Source organism: Uloborus diversus, chromosome 1, assembly GCF_026930045.1.
Source record: "Uloborus diversus isolate 005 chromosome 1, Udiv.v.3.1, whole genome shotgun sequence".
Classification (NCBI taxonomy): Eukaryota; Metazoa; Arthropoda; class Arachnida; order Araneae; family Uloboridae; genus Uloborus; species Uloborus diversus.
The window spans coordinates 32785044-32802793 of NC_072731.1; the positions used below are offsets into that span (position 1 = coordinate 32785044).

Here is a 17750-nt window from a genome sequence, read left to right on the forward strand (position 1 = left end):
AGACGTAGGGTCGAGAAACAAATGAAATACCTGGAAAGAAAAAAAAGCAAATGAATCCTTCGAAAGGAAAAAAAAGCAAGTTACATACTTCAGTTAGATCAAGTGAGTGCGTTACGTCATATTCGAAGCGGTCAGCGGACAGCAGATCTTCGGTGTAGCGAAAGCTCATTTCTTCATTCTGCCTTTAAAAAATTGTAAAAAAAAAACTTTTGAATATTTTTAAAAACTTTTTTTTTCTGTAGAGGACGAAATGTTCTGGCTTACATAGTAAAATTGTAGAAAAAAGGTTATTATATTTTTCACGGGATGCATTTAGAAAAAAATTAAACCCAGAAAAAAAATGCAAAATAAAGGTTTTTTCAAAAATTTATAAAAAATACAAAAATTGCTCTATCTTCAAAAATTTTTCATTCATCATATTTAAAATTAAATTTCCTAAGCTATAGTACAAAAGATATTTGTGTGGTGTGATTGGTTCGGGGTCTGTGAGGTAAAAAGTATTAAAAAGTGCAAAAAAACACATAAAACATTAAATAACTTTTTTTCTAATTAAAATATCAAAAATTAAAGCCCGAGGTGCACGTTTTCGGCAAAAACTGCACCTGTGTACCAAATTTCATCTTGCTAGGCCTTACCGTTTTCCCAGGATGCGCGCCACAAACACACACACACACAAACATCTTGTATTATTATATGTAAGAAGATAGAAGATGTGCAAAAAATTTTAATAACATTTCCTTTCATACAAGTACAAAAAAGGATGAAATTCTGCTAATTTGTATATATTTGTTCATTCTTAACTAAGTATTATTTATTCACAATAAGCTTCAAAACGTTCAACACTAAACTTACTCAACTTGGTAGAATACAGATAATTATTTCCGCATGCTAGTCCGAAGATGCTCAAAAACTTGTGAGAATATGTGGTAGTGAGCAACATCAATATGTTACAACTGTTGGCTCTCCAGTTGTCATTCTTTTTGAAAAAAGGACACCGTATAAACGTGCCCCGGTCTACCCTATTCATTCTCGTCTTGTATTTCTCGTTTACTTGTCCATTGTTGGATTTTATGAACCATTTTTCTTCTTGCACTGATGTAAGGAATTGCTTTTATAACCTTGAAGCAGCTGTTTGCAGAGTATTAAAAAACTTTTTAATTGCTTTATTTGCACAAATACAAATACAAAAGTGACGACCAGCAACAGGCTCTGGGCCCAGCTAGACTGGTCCTAGTCAGTTTACAATCCCCAGTGAAGATCAATGGCCCTCTTAAAACTATCTACACCCGTGCTCATTACCACCTCTTCCGGTAAGCTGTTCCAAGGTTCTACTACCCTGCTATAATAATAATTTTTCCTAATATCCGTGTTAGCCTGGGATTTAAATAGCTTAAAACAATGACCCCTTGTCCTGTTTTCAGTGCTAAACTTCAGCCCCGTAACATCTTTCATTTTAATAAATTTAAACAACTGAATCATGTCCCCTCAGTCTCTTCTTTGCTCAAGACTGTACATTTTTAGCCTTCTAAGCCTGGAATCATAGTCTAAATGAGAAAGTCCGTTTATTAGCCTTGTAGCCCGCCCTTGAACCCTTTACAATACATCAATATCTTTCTTAAGCTAAAGAGACCAAAACTGAACAGCATACTCCAAATGGGGTCTTACCAAACTTCTATATAAGGGCAGAAGAACTTCTTTAGATTTGTTTGAAATAGATCTATTGATAAACCCTAGCATCTTATTGGCTTTGTTGCTAGCAATGCTGCACTGTTGGCTAAACTTTAAATCCTGACTTATTAGGACCCCCAGATCAGTAACTTTGTCTGCCTGACTAATGACTGAACCTTGCAAATAATAACTTGTACACTTATTTCCATGCCCTAAATGTAGCACTTGACATTTCCCAACATTAACAGCCATACCCCATTTATCAGCCCACTCCGTAATATGATCTAGATCCTCTTGCAGCTGATTTGCTTGTTCTTCATTTTCTACAGTCCCCATAACTTTGACATCATCAGCAAAACAATTCATGTTCCCAGAAATATTTTTGTGAATATCGTTCATAAAGACAATGAACAAAACAGGCCCTAACACTGATCCTTGAGGAACTCCGCTTAAGACCTCACTCCAATTAGAATGATTTCCCCTTACAACTACTCTTTGTTTCCTTCCGGTCAGCCAATTTTTTACCCAAATAAAAGTTTTCCCTCCTATTCCTATATCAGCTAATTTGCTAAGTAGAGCAACATGCGGTACCTTATCGAAAGCTTTTTGAAAATCAATGTAAACAACATCTACAGGCTTCTTATTGTCCAAAGCCATGGTAACTTTGTCATAGAAATGTAATAAATTAGTTGCACAAGATTTACCTTTCCTGAAACCATACTGAAAACTAGTCAATAGATTATTAGTCTCTAGAAAATTTACTATCTTAATTTTCATCAATGTTTCAAAAATTTTGCAAACCACCGAAGTTAGACTCATAGGTCTATAATTTCCCGCACTCCCTTTAGACCCTTTCTTGAAGAGCAGTGTAATGTTAGCCAGCTTCCAGTCCTCTGGCACTGTCCCCGAATTATAAGAAGCATTGAAAATGTTTGCGATTACATCTGCTAATTCCTCTGCACATTCAACTAAAATTTTCGGATAAATATTATCTGGCCCCGGAGCCTTAGTCTCTTTAATTTTTTTCAAATGAAGTAAAACGTCATCCCTGAAAAATACAAAGTCCTCAAGCTGTACTATAGCTTGTGTCTTATTGATGTCAACTGTTGAGATACAGTTATCGTTAAAAACACTCGAAAAAAAGTTATTAAGAACATTAGCAATGTCACTATCGTCCTGAATTAAAATTCCGTGCTCATCAACCAGTGGCCCAATATGATTATTTCGAACTCTCCCCGAATTAGCGTATGCAAAAAACCTCTTGGGATTCCTGTTTATGTTATCTGCCACTCTTTGCTCCAACTCTCTTTTCTGAATCCGCACCAAATACTTAAATTTACGCCTTGCCTTACAATATCGGAGCCTATCTGCACTGTGACCAGTTTTAGTTTCCCTGGAGAACCACATCGGCCAAATTTTAGTGTTGACACCCTTTCTCCTAAAGGGAACATGGTCCGCAACCGTACATTTTCCTTAAACTCTGCCCACTGAAGATTCACATCGCTATTGTACAAGTATGCACTTTGTCTTAATTTTACTCCTTTTGTTGTACAAAGTTTCTGGCAGCTTTTTTTACATACAGTGGCTCCCAAAAGTGTTCGTACACTTTGAAACTTTTTAGTAAAACCAAAATAACTCGAAACTAAATACGAATATGAAGTCCACTATTTTTTCACATCATTCCTATGTTATTGTAAATACAACCCATTGGTTTTTTTCAAAATATTGACGGATCTTTTTTTTTTTAAATGGGTGAGGAAACGAAGAGAGAGAGAAATAACTTGCCACAAAAGTCATCGTACACTCAAATATTTTCCAATAAATTCATGATTAAAATTATCATATGCCGTTTTATTAATATTTTTGCATTGTGTTGACCCTTATTAGTCATTAGGGTTTAATTTTTTGTTTATTTATTCCTTAATATTGTGCTTATTACTATAAAATGGCTAGTATTTGTAAAGAACTGCAAACACCATTCAAAATTTGATTTTCCCCCCGCACAGTAGTGGTAAATTGGTTTGAAATGTCTCTAAATTAGTTAATTTATTTGTTGGCTTGATAAAATGCTTTAAAGAAAGGAATCGGACCGAAAACAAGTTAAGAAAAGGTCAACCAGCAAAGTTGACAAAATGTGATTGGAGATTTAAAGTTAAAAAAATTATGAAAAATATACATTTGAGTGCTGTAAAAGTTTCTGCAGAGTTAAATGAAACAATTTACATTTAATTTTCACCTAAAATTGTTCGCCAAGTTCTCTCATTAGCTGGATTAAATGGGACCTCTTCCCGCAGAAATTTTCTTGGTGGTGCGAAAAACAGAAAGCTTACGCTTTTCGTCGCAAAATCAATGATAAATAAGCTCAAAACGTTTTAGAATTACGTCTTACTTACAGATAAAAATCAATTCAACATTTTTGGTTAAATTGTTGTATAATTGTAAGTAGAAGAAAAAATTAGGAACTTAATCTTAAGATATTAGTTGGATCAATTAATCAGGACGGTGGAGGTGTTCTAGTGTGAGGGTGCAAATCAGCATCAGGGCTAGGTAGTTTGGAATTTTTGGATGAAATAATGAATCATGCTCTTCCTTTAAATATTTTAAAAACCAATTTTGAACTCCTAGCCAAAAATTTGGTTATTGGAAACAACTTTGGTTATTGGAAACAACTTTTTGGGTGGTTCAACAATGGTTTTTTATCAAGATAACGATAAGAGGCACACGGTTTTCAACGTTTGCTTCTAGTGCCTCGAAAATGTTCCTAAAGTTTAGAAAATATCCCCTCAATCTCCAGATTTAAACTTAATGTAACGTATTTAGCGATATCCGAAGGCTAGATTACGAAAATATGACTTTGAAACGAAAATAGAGCTAGAAACAGTAAAACTCAAAGTGTAGTTGAACACTTAACTCAGAAATTACGCAAAAAAAAATAAATAAATAAATAAATAAAAAAAGGAAAAGAATGAAATCTATTCCCAGACGTTTAAAAGGTGTTATGAATACTTTATGATATTCTACTAATTAATAACTTAATAAAAATTTAGATTATTCAATAATATATAGACATTTTATAAAGTGTAAGAAGACTTTTGTGCGATAAAATTTCCGGCACTTTTTGGTTTTTGATTTTTTTAAAAATTAAGTTTTAATATATTTTTAAAACTTTTCATGTAGTTTTGTTAAAAATTGATTATAGATCTTATAATTAAATACCTATTCCCAAATATTAATTCTAACCAATAGATTGGGGCCTATTTCTTTGAAAGTCGTAGGTGTACGAAGACTTTTGGGAGCCACTGTATCTAAGTTTTCAACAAGCTGGAAAGAGTTAAAGGATTTTAAAAATTAGAGCTGGATAAAAGCAGGGGCGGCATTTCGTTTGGGGGGTCGAGTTTCTTGAACATGAATTTCCTCAGAACGGTATAAAATACATATTGTTTAACAAGAACTGATAATTAAATGGTTTTAATGTTAAGAATAATTAGGTTTGTAAAGAACAATTAAAATTTTTTCGACAGAAGCTTTAAGTTTATTTTGTTATAAGTTATCTCACAAAATATCTCGGTACTAGTTTTTATTTTTTAGTAAAGTTTTAATCTGCTATTTTTGGAGTCAGGAAGAACAGAAAATTTTGTAACTATAGTTAATCAATATCCAATGACTTAATTTATTGCCAGTATAGCTAAAGAGGAAGGTCTTGCTTTGCCTCATTGCGCTTCGAATGCAATTCTCTAACCTCCTGAGACACGAGAGTCAAAATTGGTTGACGTTCAGTTCTCCTACAACTTTCTGGTTGTGTGCGTAGTTTTTTACACCGTTGAAGAAGCTCCATTATTGTAGCCTTGAAATAGCTATATGCTGTATTTTCGTGTAAATTTATGCTTTATTTACATCGGTTTTTCAATTTAATCACGGAAGTCATCTTTCAAATGACTGACCTGATTGAAACAGTCAAAAAACAATGTAAGCAAGAAAGTTATGTCAAAAAAGCACTTTTCCTTTAGGTTCCTCTCTTTAAAATAACCAAGAAAGCTTTTTAAATAGGCTAGTATTTATTTTGTATCATTAAAAAGTATAATCACAATTCACAAAACAATTCCTCTTCCCTCATGCTATTACTTATAAGTGTAATATTTTCTTTTTCGCTTTCTATAACCGACCTACATAACATTGAAGTTAAGACCAATAATAAATATATCTCATTAAATCCTGCCTCAATTTCTTGAGAAACTGAATTGATCAGTTTATTCAAAATATTGATTTAATATTTTGACTAAAACTTCATCTGGGTTTTGTCACCTCTTCCACATTGGCATACATTAAAAACTGTTACGAAAAGTTTTGTCACAAAGTTCCACACCTGGTTCAAGTATGCATTAATGCGAAAATTACTAAGAGTTTCAATTGTCAATCCAAGAATTAAGATTAGCGAATTAAAATTTTTATGATAGAGTGTAGCATTTATCAAAAAAACGCTCCGCAGTATAAATAAAGTAAACAAAAAATTCAGACAAAGGCATACATACTAAAATGACATCAAATTATTTATAGAGGTCGCTTTCCAGTAATTCTTCCAGGGAGCTTTTATAACTCTTGAAGACCATCTTGTGTCACTCAGAGATTGTCAAGTAAAGAGCCTCAAGATACATTTGTTGATGCGAAAGTATTTTTTGATGTGAGATGTTTTTCAAAAATAGCATATCTTTACAAAAGTTCCCATGATACACCGAGTTGCTAAAATGTGTTTCTAGTACATGGCGTCAATGAACACTTACTAGCTGAACATTAAGTTATAATATGAGCATAAAAATTTATGTAAAATGGCATGGAATTTACGCGTAAAAATTGCACAGACTCTACACTGTATGGGTATCTCATACAAGATGCTCCATCATAACATAGATTACTCAATTTTGAAATATTTAACCCATATGAAGAGATTACTTCTTTAGTTAAGGCAAACACTTATCCTCCATCAGTTTTTTTCTGTTCTGAAAATTGAGGCAAATGATTTTCTAAGTTATCTAAATTGAATTTTACCATTTTATATTATTCTTAGTGAAAAATTTGGGGGTGCAACTGCCCCCTCTCGCACCCCCTATTTGCCACCCCCGGATAAAAGTGAGGTTGATTTTCTCTTTTTACCTTACATTTTGTTTTACAACAGAGTAAAATTGAATGTTAAATGTATAAATGGAAACTAGGCTCATTGGATTCAATGCAAAAAGGAGTAAGTTTGGATCAGTATATGCTGAGCTGAATTAATGTTAGCTTAAGTTCATGGGATGATTTTCAAGCAATTAAGGAAAAAAAAACCGAACAGTTGGGTGATGTTCCCTTGAAATGTTGCTAGGAATTTTAAATTTCCCAAAAACATAACTAAGCAACAAGGTAATTTCCCGATGTTATAACTAAATAAAATAAATAAACAATTGCTTGCTTGAAAATAAATTTTAGTCGGAACATCCTTTTTTAAAACCTAAGTTATGTTTCAAATAAATAACATGTAATTTTATCTGCTATCAGCATATTTTATATTGTACTCTTTGTTTTAGGCATGAAAAAGTACAAGAAAACTGCATTGATCTGGTTGGACGTATAGCAGATCGTGGTGCTGAATATGTTTCTGCAAAAGAATGGATGCGTATCTGCTTTGAATTATTAGAGCTGTTAAAAGCCCACAAAAAAGCTATTAGAAGAGCAACTGTAAACACATTTGGATACATTGCTAAAGCTATTGGTCCACACGATGTTCTTGCTACTTTGTTGAATAATTTAAGAGTAAGTACCAGAAAAAGAAAACTTATATTTTTATGTATGTAGACGCTTAAGTTTAACCTGTTACCTGGTTATGATGAAATGATTCATCATAACACTACTGCAATGGACACGATGAAATATGTTGCCATGTTGTAAAGTTTTACTTCATGGTTCCTATTGCAGAATGTGTTGAAAAAAAGTTTGTTCTCTGGTTTATAGGTTAAAAATAGCGTGTGTGTGTAGGGGGGGGGGGTGCTGGCATGTACAGTTGACTCTTGTAATGAAAATAGTATTTTTATCTTATGCTTTGTTAAAAAATTATCAAACTAACAAATTAATAAATAATAGGAATTTTATAAATAAAAAATTATGCAGAAATTATAAATATTATTAAAATAAGACATTTCAGTGCAGAATACATGAAAACATTATAAAATGGCTCTTTTTGTTTTATATTTTTCTGTTACTAGTCAGATGCAGCTCCCTCGATTTAACTGAAATTTTTTTTGTTCATATCAGTTTTATTTATAAAAAGACAAAGCTTTGTCCCATTCCTGTACCTCAGAAGCAATATCAGAAAATTTCCCCTCAGTTGAAATGGAAAAAAAATGCACCAGAATCTGCTAATATGCCCTTTGTTTTTTGTTTAAAAACTTTTCAAAAATATGTTCTGGAAAATCATTATTATTATTCTTTTCTTCTGATTGTATGTTTGGCCCATGAAATTGAGCTATGAAAAAGAGAATCAAGCTTAAGATTAGAAGATCCGAACTTCGATGCTCGAGTCCTTTGAGTCCCATCAAGTACATGTAGAGGGGGGAGGGATTTGCTCAGCAACTCTTTGTATGCCTGAAAGTCTGAGCAGTTGTTGAGGAGTTACCATGGGTACTGAAGAAAAAAGAAAATTTCCTCCTTCAGCTTAGTGCCCATACCAAGAGATGTAGATGATTGTTGGCATGATGTTTTCTGGGTTAAGCCAGTCAGCATTGTTCGTTAGTAGGGGTTTTGATGATCACCTACTAGTTTTTTCTTTACAAATAATCTTCACTTTTATAATCTTCAAAACTTAATCCATGGCAGCTGCATTGGGAGAGTATGGTCATTAATTGCACCATATTTATAATGTAATTGTGTCTTGACATAGACCTTTTTTTTTAATAGTCTCATCTTTACTAATATTATAAAGAGAGAGGGCGGATTTTTGTGTGTTTATATGTTCGAGGTAATCTCCGGAACCACTGCAACTATTTGAAAAATTCTTTCACTATATGAGAGGTGCTTTCTTGCTGAGTAACATAGGCTATAATTTGAAAAAATCCGATAAATAGTTCTTTTTTTATTCAAATTTAGGCCCAAATTTCACGTAAATTGCCTATTATTGGCTATTAAAGGGGTGAAAAATTACTTGCACATATTAATAATATATATCGATAAAAAGGGTAGAATTTTCTGCATTCTGAACAATTTATTTCAATGCTCTAACTTAATTATGGCGGGAGTAATTTGCCTTTTTAGCTCGAACTTTTTTTGGGCTTAGCTGAAATTTAGGCACTACTTTCTTTATTAAATCTATCAATAAAAAGTGAAGGAATTGTCCCACAGTTTTCTTTTTGACAGCATTGGAAAAAGCGAGATTTTTTACTCCAGATCTCTCCAGACTTTTGGTCGAAAAAATTAGCTTCTCTCTTCAAAGGAAAAAAAGTTACAAGCGTTTTTAAACCAATTTCGAAATATGTCATTTTGATTCAGGTTGTCAACGATTTTATTTTTGCGTTTCCATAGTTACGCTTTTTGAATCCATCTTTTGCATTTTAATTTCTTAAAGTATTTTAATATCTGTTGTCATTGTTTGGAAGGGTAATTTTGCCTGGTGTTTTTTTTCTTTTATTTAAGTTATTCTTTAAGTTACTAAGTTATTCTTTTAATTAATTGTTGAATATATGTCACTTGATACAATTTTTGTTCTCAGGTAGGCCGGGCAACGCAGCTCCTAATATATAAAGATTTAAAAGCTACTGTTAATGTGATTTTATACCTTTTTGTTTGTTTGGCGAAACATTTATTATTGCCAAAGAAAAAACATCCACTTCACTCGCAAAAGGGGTGGGTTCCGTTAGCATCGGTGCTTGGCACTTTAGGCGCTGAGCAGTTGAGTCTAGGATTATTGTTTTAAAGCAACTGTTAATGTAATTCATTGTTTTGGCGATTTGTTTTGAAAGAAAAGAAACTTTTGATTTGTTTTTATCCGAGTGAAATGTACGACATTTTCTTCTTTTTTTCTGACGATGATTTTTGAATGTTCCACGGGATGTTTTTTTTTTCGTTAGACGGATGGATTATGATAGCGTGGTTGCTGGGCAAGTTTGGCGATAAACAATAGAGCTGCAGAATTATTTTTACATTTGAAAGATATTATTTGATTTTTTTTTTTTTTGTTTATTTGGCGAAATATTTTAAATTGCAGTAAAAACCGCTTCACTCGCTAAATAGAGTTTTAAAGCAACTGTAAATCTAATTTAACGATTTGACGAAAAGTTTTGAATTCTAAAGAAACTTAAATAGTTTTTTTTTTTGAAAAGGTGTGTACGCATTTTATACAAAGAAAAACGATCATTTCACATCAGAGGCAGAGGGGGCATCAATTATTTTTATTCAATGGACTTCCATTAAATTTTTAGCACGGGCATCGCTGGGCGGGTACGGCTAGTATATAAATATATATATATATATATTTAATGTTTTGTTTAAACATTGAATGAAATGTTTCGTTTAAGTTTTAAATTTTAAAATTAATACATTCATCTGACTTTATTTCTAAAAAATTCTTATTTGGGCACTATGTTAAGAATTTCTCTAATTTTGAATTTTATTTTTTTTTAAATCCAGGTACAAGAGCGCCAGAATAGGGTTTGCACAACTGTTGCAATTGCCATAGTTGCTGAAACTTGTTCCCCCTTCACTGTTCTTCCTGCACTAATGAATGAATACAGAGTTCCAGAATTAAATGTACAAAATGGTGTTTTGAAGTCACTCTCCTTTTTGTTTGAATATATTGGAGAAATGGGAAAAGATTACATATATGCAGTCACTCCCCTATTAGAAGACGCTTTAATGGACAGGTTAGTTTGCTTTTATTTTAACTAAAAATTTGCACATTTTGAATATTGCATTTTGTATTGTATTTTAACAAAATTGGTAATTATAATAATTCTTTAGAAAATTTGAATGGTGCATCCCATATTTTATATATTTTTTACTTCATGCTTCTGCCTTAATGTTTTCTCATAGTATGAAAGGTTTTTTTTCCTCTTAACTTAGTTTTATTTTCCCTTGAAACAATGTGGGGTGTGTGAATTGTATGTGAGGTGATAAAATGGAGTAACTTAAGCAATCTTGATTGCTGTGAATAAATTGTTTGCATTGTTCTGTATTTCATTGCATTCGTCGATGTTTTCAAAATAACCCTTTGAAAATTTTTGAATGACTTATAATTTGTTGTATAGTATTCAAATATCCACACACACACAAAAAGGAAAAAAGGAAAAATTGGCAATTTTTGACTGTTGCAAGGTTACATTTTTAAATGTTGAAAGAAAATTCTTCTTGTCAAAGGACAGATGCAAGATCATTAAAATACTCTATGCTTTTTGAAATCATTGGTGTATTTAAATGGTAGCAGAAAAAAAAAAAGAAAGAAAGAAGAAGCCATTTATTATCAAAAAAAAAAAAAAAAGGAGAAAAAATTAAGTGCATGGTTCAAAGAATCAAAAGAAAGTTTTTCTAGGACTTGACTGTTGCTGGTTTTTCATATAATGGCGAATTAAAAATAAAGAGTTAAAATAAGTGTCAAGTTTAACTCCAAATATTATCAGGAATATATTTTATCGCCAATTTTTCTGCATGAAATATCATCCCTTTGTGCCATCAATCTGTGTAACTCCATCAAGACAAAGCTATCAGTCACACTTCAAAATCCACTGTAAATTTCCTAAAAGAAATGGATTTAAAAAAAATGATCAAGGCCACACTCTTCACTGATAATTCCAATAAATCAACGGATGCATCATCTATGGATTTTTGTGTTTTCAGACTTTTAAAATCTGCATTATGCAAATCTCCTCCCACAACCCTTACAGGACTTGGGAAAGTTGTTCAGGAGGAATGGAATAGATAATTTCTTCTAACACTTCAAAAGGGATTATTATCCTGGAAATTATGGTGTCAATAGATAGTTTAGAATAAAGGCTATCCTTATATATTATTTCTGTAGCCTGTTTTTGGTTTCTACGCGAGATTTTCCTCGATTCTTGATCGATTTCTTTGATTTACACCTTATTTTAAAGCTGATCGTGCAGGCTACTGATGAAAAATAGATCCACGGTCTAAAAATTGTTTTTTCGGGCAAAAAAACCTGTTTTAAAGAACCAGAATGAGGTTTTCGGTTAAATTTATAACTTTAACTTGCATTGTTACCGACAGAGCTGAATAGCTTGATCGGCAGAGTGTTCGACTGGTAACCAGGAGAATGCGTGTTCGGGCCCACGTCCGGACAATCTGCATCAAAAAATAAGAAAAATATTGCGCATTACGTGAACAACGAATAACAAATATGAGGAAATACATGAGATAGAAACGCTCCTAGCTGTTATGAAAACTTGATGCAACACGGAGCAAAATTGATACTCAATTGTAAGGTTTTTTTTTTTTTAAAGCTTTGGTTCCGGGAAGAAAATTAAAGCATAATGTAAGCGAAAATATAAGTATCAGGTTTAAGATTTCAGACTACATTGGAATTGTTTTTAGTTCAGTAAAATATAATAAATCGTATGTTGAAAGATAGATTCTTCTAATGAGTTTTTGACTCTTTGTACAAATAAAAAAAATACTACCTCAATTTAAAGGGTAATATATATATTTTTCTTCTTTTTGCAAAAAAACAAATAGCGTATCACATTTTTACTACATTTGAAAAGCTACTCTTAAAAAAGAACTTAGTTCAAATTATTTTGTATTTTAACTGTGCTGTTAAATGATGAACACGTGCTGCCATCTAAGTCATAACGGTTCAAGCAGCCTGCGATAACAAATTGTAAAAATTCTAAAAAATAAAAACATTTCTCGGCAAGAAAAAAAATTTAAAATTACCTGTGGGTTTATTTTTCGGTAGAGCGTTCGGCTATAAACTGTCTGAACTTCGGGCCAGTTCGGGCTGTCCGACATAATAGCAAATTTACAATAATATTACGCATTACATGTACTCATAACATACAACAGATAACACACGTAATAAAATAAATGCAGTGGGAATGCTATTTGGTGTTTCGGCTCCTTTATGCAGGCTACAGTTATCATTCAGATAAGTTGACTGCTAATCGAAGGGTGTTCTTCCCTTTTTTTTAAACTTTGACTCCGTCCAGACCACTGAGCATAATGTAAGCATAAAAGAAGTATTAGATATACCTCAAGGGAATCCTTTTTGTGCAGAAAAATATTTTCATTGTATGCTGAAATGTAGATTTTTCTAATAGCAGTGTTCGAGCTTTTGTACAAATGAAAAAATACTTCGCCTAATTAAAACTACGAGTTTCAACCAGTAAATCTTTAATTATTTATTCGAATACAATATAAAACATTAAAATTATTATCAACTTCATTAGTAAGAAATCATTTTCTACTCCTTTGCTTTCGGCTGAAAAAAGAAACATTTTGTCTACGTTCGAAAAATTACACTTAAAAAACGGACTCAGTTCAACTGGTTTTGGTTTTGAATTTTAAGTGTTCGATTAAAAGAAAAACAAGTGCGGGCTTTTAAGTTGTACAGGTTAAAGAAGCCTGCTATGGGAAATTGTTGAATATTCAAAAATAAAAACACTTATATTTTCAACCGAATTTTTTACTTCTCTAGAATGTTTGTTTCAATTGCTCCGTGAGATCTTCCTCACTCTTTAATCAAATTCCATGTTTTACGAATAATTTGAAATCGTATCATGCTGGCTAATGACAAAACATAGATGCATGATCTTATTATATTTTTTTTCGGCAAAAAGCTTTTTTGCTGTTTTTTACTACGCATTCCTTCAATGAATAGCATTCGAAAAGGAAGACGCAATTGCTAGGTTTGTCGGGGTGTCTGGCTGTTAATTAGATTGCCACCAATTCGAATCCGTGCCAATAAATATCTCTTTAATGTTTTTTTTTCCCGTCAGATGCTCACATGGGCAGGACTGTATTTGCCACAACCTGTTTTTTCACATGCAAAATTACTTTTTTTTCACGTGTCACTCAGCCACACTTTTAATGATATTTATATTTGCATTGAAAATACGTACAACCAAAAGGGGAGCGATGATCAAATTATCACAGCGTTGTATTTAACGAGGTTTTGTTACTGATGTCTTCAAATTACATGCTTCTCTTGTGCGCTTACGTTTTTCCGTTTACTTTTTTCGGTTTTTCTTCATAATATTCTTTTTTTGAAATTTTTAAAGAGCGAAATGCCTTATGAAACGATTTGAAGTACAGTGTGGAGGTCCGCACGGGTCGACTAGTTTTATGTAATTTAGTTTTGTGAATACGATATACATCGTCTAAAAACTGTGTGAACAGCCTTCTGTATTTCCTTTCAAGTTTCAGAACAAGGATTAAGTCTTTTTTTAGAAATTTTAAATGATACACCTCATGTTACTTTTTTTTGAAATTCCATAGAGTAGCTTGAAGATTTCCTCATTGCCATTGTTTTTAACTTTCTCCGGTTTTCCATTGTAATTTTTATTAAAAATATTTTTTAAATGAATTGTATTTAATTTATGACTGTATTTTAATAGCGTTAAATGAATTATTAAATGCAGTTGGTTAAGTGGTTCGTAAAATGCTACATCATATTTCAAATTTCAAAACATGGTTAAGGCCTTTTGGAAAATGTTGAATGTTTTCTAAAAAAATTTAATTCTCAAAATTAGTGGGAAATATTATCCTCTATTTTACTTTTTAAAAAAAGAATGTTATTAATGCATTAAATGAGTCGTCTTAATTGCAATCAATTTAGACGTTCGCAAAATGCTACATGAAATTCCATTCACTGTTTCAAATAAAAAGGGCCATTCCTTTTTAGAAATTTTGAATGGCACACCTCATAAGAAACTTACTACTTACATACTTCTTTAAATTTATGCCATAACACACATTTTTTTTTGAAAATTTTTTGAACTTCTGTGACATAGATTTTATTTTTAAATGGAATACTTTGGCTGGAAATTTTCTTTACCTGCACACAAATAACCCAAATGGTTCAGGATTGAATAGTTGACTCCGATTCGTTTTCTGGAGTAGGAAATTTATTACTCTCAACACTCCCCTCACGAAATCTGAGGAAATCATGGTGGCGCAAGAGGCTATGGCCCCCTCTTTTTATATTCTCAAAAAATCAATTATCTTTTGCTGAAAGAGAAAAATTCAAAAAAGAAAATATCAAGCAACAAAGAACATGAACATTTCATAGTGCAAATAAGTCTGAATTTCTTCAATTTTTTTTTTTCAAAAAATCATTTAGACAAAGAGGTTCAGTTATTTTGTTCAGATAGTTATATCAGTTATTTAAAATCAAAACGCAGAACCAAGGGCGTATATAACGAAGGGGCTGAGAGGGCCCAGGCCCCCTCTAAAATCTGGAAAAAAATTTAAAATAAAGTTAGTTATTTTTGGTTTTAGTTGCTCACAAATCATTTCCAAACTTTTAGCTACAATAAATAAATAAATAAATAAATAGAATAAATAAATAAATATGATAGTGATAACCTTTATACATAAAGGACTAATATCTGTCCGGATGTCCGGGGTAAACTTCAAAACTACTGGAGGGATTTTAACCATTTTTTCACCTTAGATAGCTACATAATCGCGGAGCAACTTAGGCTATAATTTATTGCTAAAAAACTTAGTTTAAGAACGTCGTGATCGAAAACATTATATGTGATGTAAATTCCACATCAAATGATTAAAGATTAAACACATTGTTTCGAAAATTCGTTGCCTAACAACAGCAATATTAAAAGTAATCATAATGTAAATTTTGAATCAAGGCCTCTCTGGAGCAAGCATGACATTGCTTTCTTAGGAATTGCATCCTCATCTTTATACATAAAGGGCTAATCTCTGTCCGGATGTCCGGGGTAAACTTCAAAACTATTGGATGGATTTTAACCATTTTTTCACCATAGATAGATTATGAGGGAGCAACTTAGGCTGTAATATATTCCTTAAATCTTAGTTGCAAAAAGTTATGGTGGAAAACAGTAAATTTCAAATCATTTCCCCATTAAATAATTAAATTCACAACTCCAATAAATTATAGGGGGTGCAGCAGCCACTGTCTAATGGCGGATGAAAAAAGGTGAAACAAACAAATGCCATAACTTATAACTTGCTTTGACGTTTAGTGAATGACAGTACTTTTTCAACGTATTTGTGCAAAGCTTTCTTTTTTATTCTTCTGAAATTACATTACACCACAAACTGCTTGAAACCGGAAATTTACCCCAAAGAAAACTCGTGGAATGGAATGTTTTACCTTTTTCTTTAGTATTGGTAATCACCGCAAGGTAGCGTATTCGAGCTTTGACGTTGCGAATATAAAACCCATTGTTACAAAAATTCGTTGCCTAACAAAAGCAATAATAAAAGTAATCATAATGAAATTTTTGAATCAAGGTTTCTCCGGAGCACACATGAGTTTAAAGTTGTTTAAACATTTGGAAACTCTACTTTTTGCATCCTTAAAGAAACATATAGTAGAGAGCTTTTTTTTTCTTTTGAGTGTGTACTATTTAATTAAATAATGCGCACGGTTTTTTCAATGATCTTTGTTTTTGTTAGTTCATATTTTAGAAATTCTTCAAATTTTTATATGCTTAAATTTGTGCTTTCGTTTCTAAATGAATATTCGTTCGTTCTTTATATTTATTGCTATTTTACTTTAATGGGTAAGGAAGAAGCTCGATTTTTAATCACATCAATGTGATATGTTTTGAGTTCTTTCAGTTAAAACAGAAAACGAAAGGAAGTAGCGATTGTTTCTTGCATTTATTTCTGACCCAGGCAACGCCGGGTATTTTTGCTAGTAATTATTATAATGCGTTAGATCAGAGAATTCCGAACTGGATGCCGCAGGAAGAGGTGGTGTGCCGTGAAGTGTCCATGGTAGTAGCAATATGTTATATAAAAGTAGTCCAGGATGCCGTGAGGAAATTCTAGTTCTTCAAAGGGTACCTTGAATCGTTAAAGTTTCATAACCCTGCGTTAGAACAAGGCACCATGCAATGGTGTTCAGAAGGGGTCAGGGGATCCATACCCCTTACTCAAGAAAAGAACATGTCCTGGGGAAGCGAAGTTATTTTAGCAAAAAGAAAAGCAAATAATGTTGGGGGAAAAATCTCAATTCTTTCAAAAAGAAATCTTTAAATTAAAATTATTTTAACAGATGCAGCTTATTGCTTAGTAAATTAATCTCCCCTCTGTTTCTTTCACTCCCCCCCCCTTTTTTTTTCTTCCTAGTTATTCTGAAGAGAAGGGTCTTCAAAAAAGTTTCCGTCCTTTACTCTCATCTCCTGCAAGGAATTTAAAATAAGTTTTAGTTGTTCGGTTGGAGTAATAATGGAAATTGATGTCCTAAAAACTCATTTATTTAGGCATTTTTCGGACATCAGTTTCAAAACATTTCTGGAGGAAGGTACCCAAACCAACACTCTTTCACTAAGGTTACTACCAAAAATAGTTTGAAATTGTGACTTTAAGATTTCAATTTTGAAAAACTTTGGAGGAAGAGAGATTCTTAAAACCGCTCTTTACCTCTAAACATCTCCAAAGATGACCTGAAATAGCATTTTACCTTTCAAGGGAGGATTCTCGAACTCTTCTTTTCCAAAGATTGCCTAATGTTGGGGGGAAATCTGAATTGCTTTTGAAATGACTCTTAAAATTACAAATTAAAAAAGTTAATGACTATTAATCAGGTAATTATGTCCAATGCCTATTTCTTTTACCTCGCCCCGCCCTATTTTCCTCCCTTCTTCCTAGTCCGTCTAAAAATAAGAAAGTTACCAAATATGGTCCGCATTCTCGCTTTTAAGACTTCAATTACGAAAAAATTTCCGATGGTCCCGTATGAAATCTGCAAAGGGAAAACTACAATAAAAAAAAAAAAAGGTGGAGAGTGTTTAAATCCATCCACCAAGTATCACTGAATACCTCTTTAACACTTCGTTTTTTAGGACTTTAATTTCAAAATAGTTTTTGAGGAGAGCCCCAAAGCCGCCCTGGCCGTA

At 32.4% G+C, this 17750-nt stretch overlaps 1 protein-coding gene across 2 annotated transcripts in view; it reads left to right on the forward strand.

The window, feature by feature from the left end:
- The window catches only part of LOC129229136 (splicing factor 3B subunit 1-like), a 123519-nt gene that overhangs the window by 99545 nt on the left and 6224 nt on the right, over window positions 1–17750 (forward strand). For both annotated transcript variants that reach the window (XM_054863459.1, XM_054863460.1), the window contains 2 exons: window positions 7227–7452; window positions 10318–10550. In XM_054863459.1, coding sequence (XP_054719434.1) covers window positions 7227–7452; window positions 10318–10550 — 459 coding nt within the window. The remainder of the gene's footprint in view (window positions 1–7226; window positions 7453–10317; window positions 10551–17750) is intronic.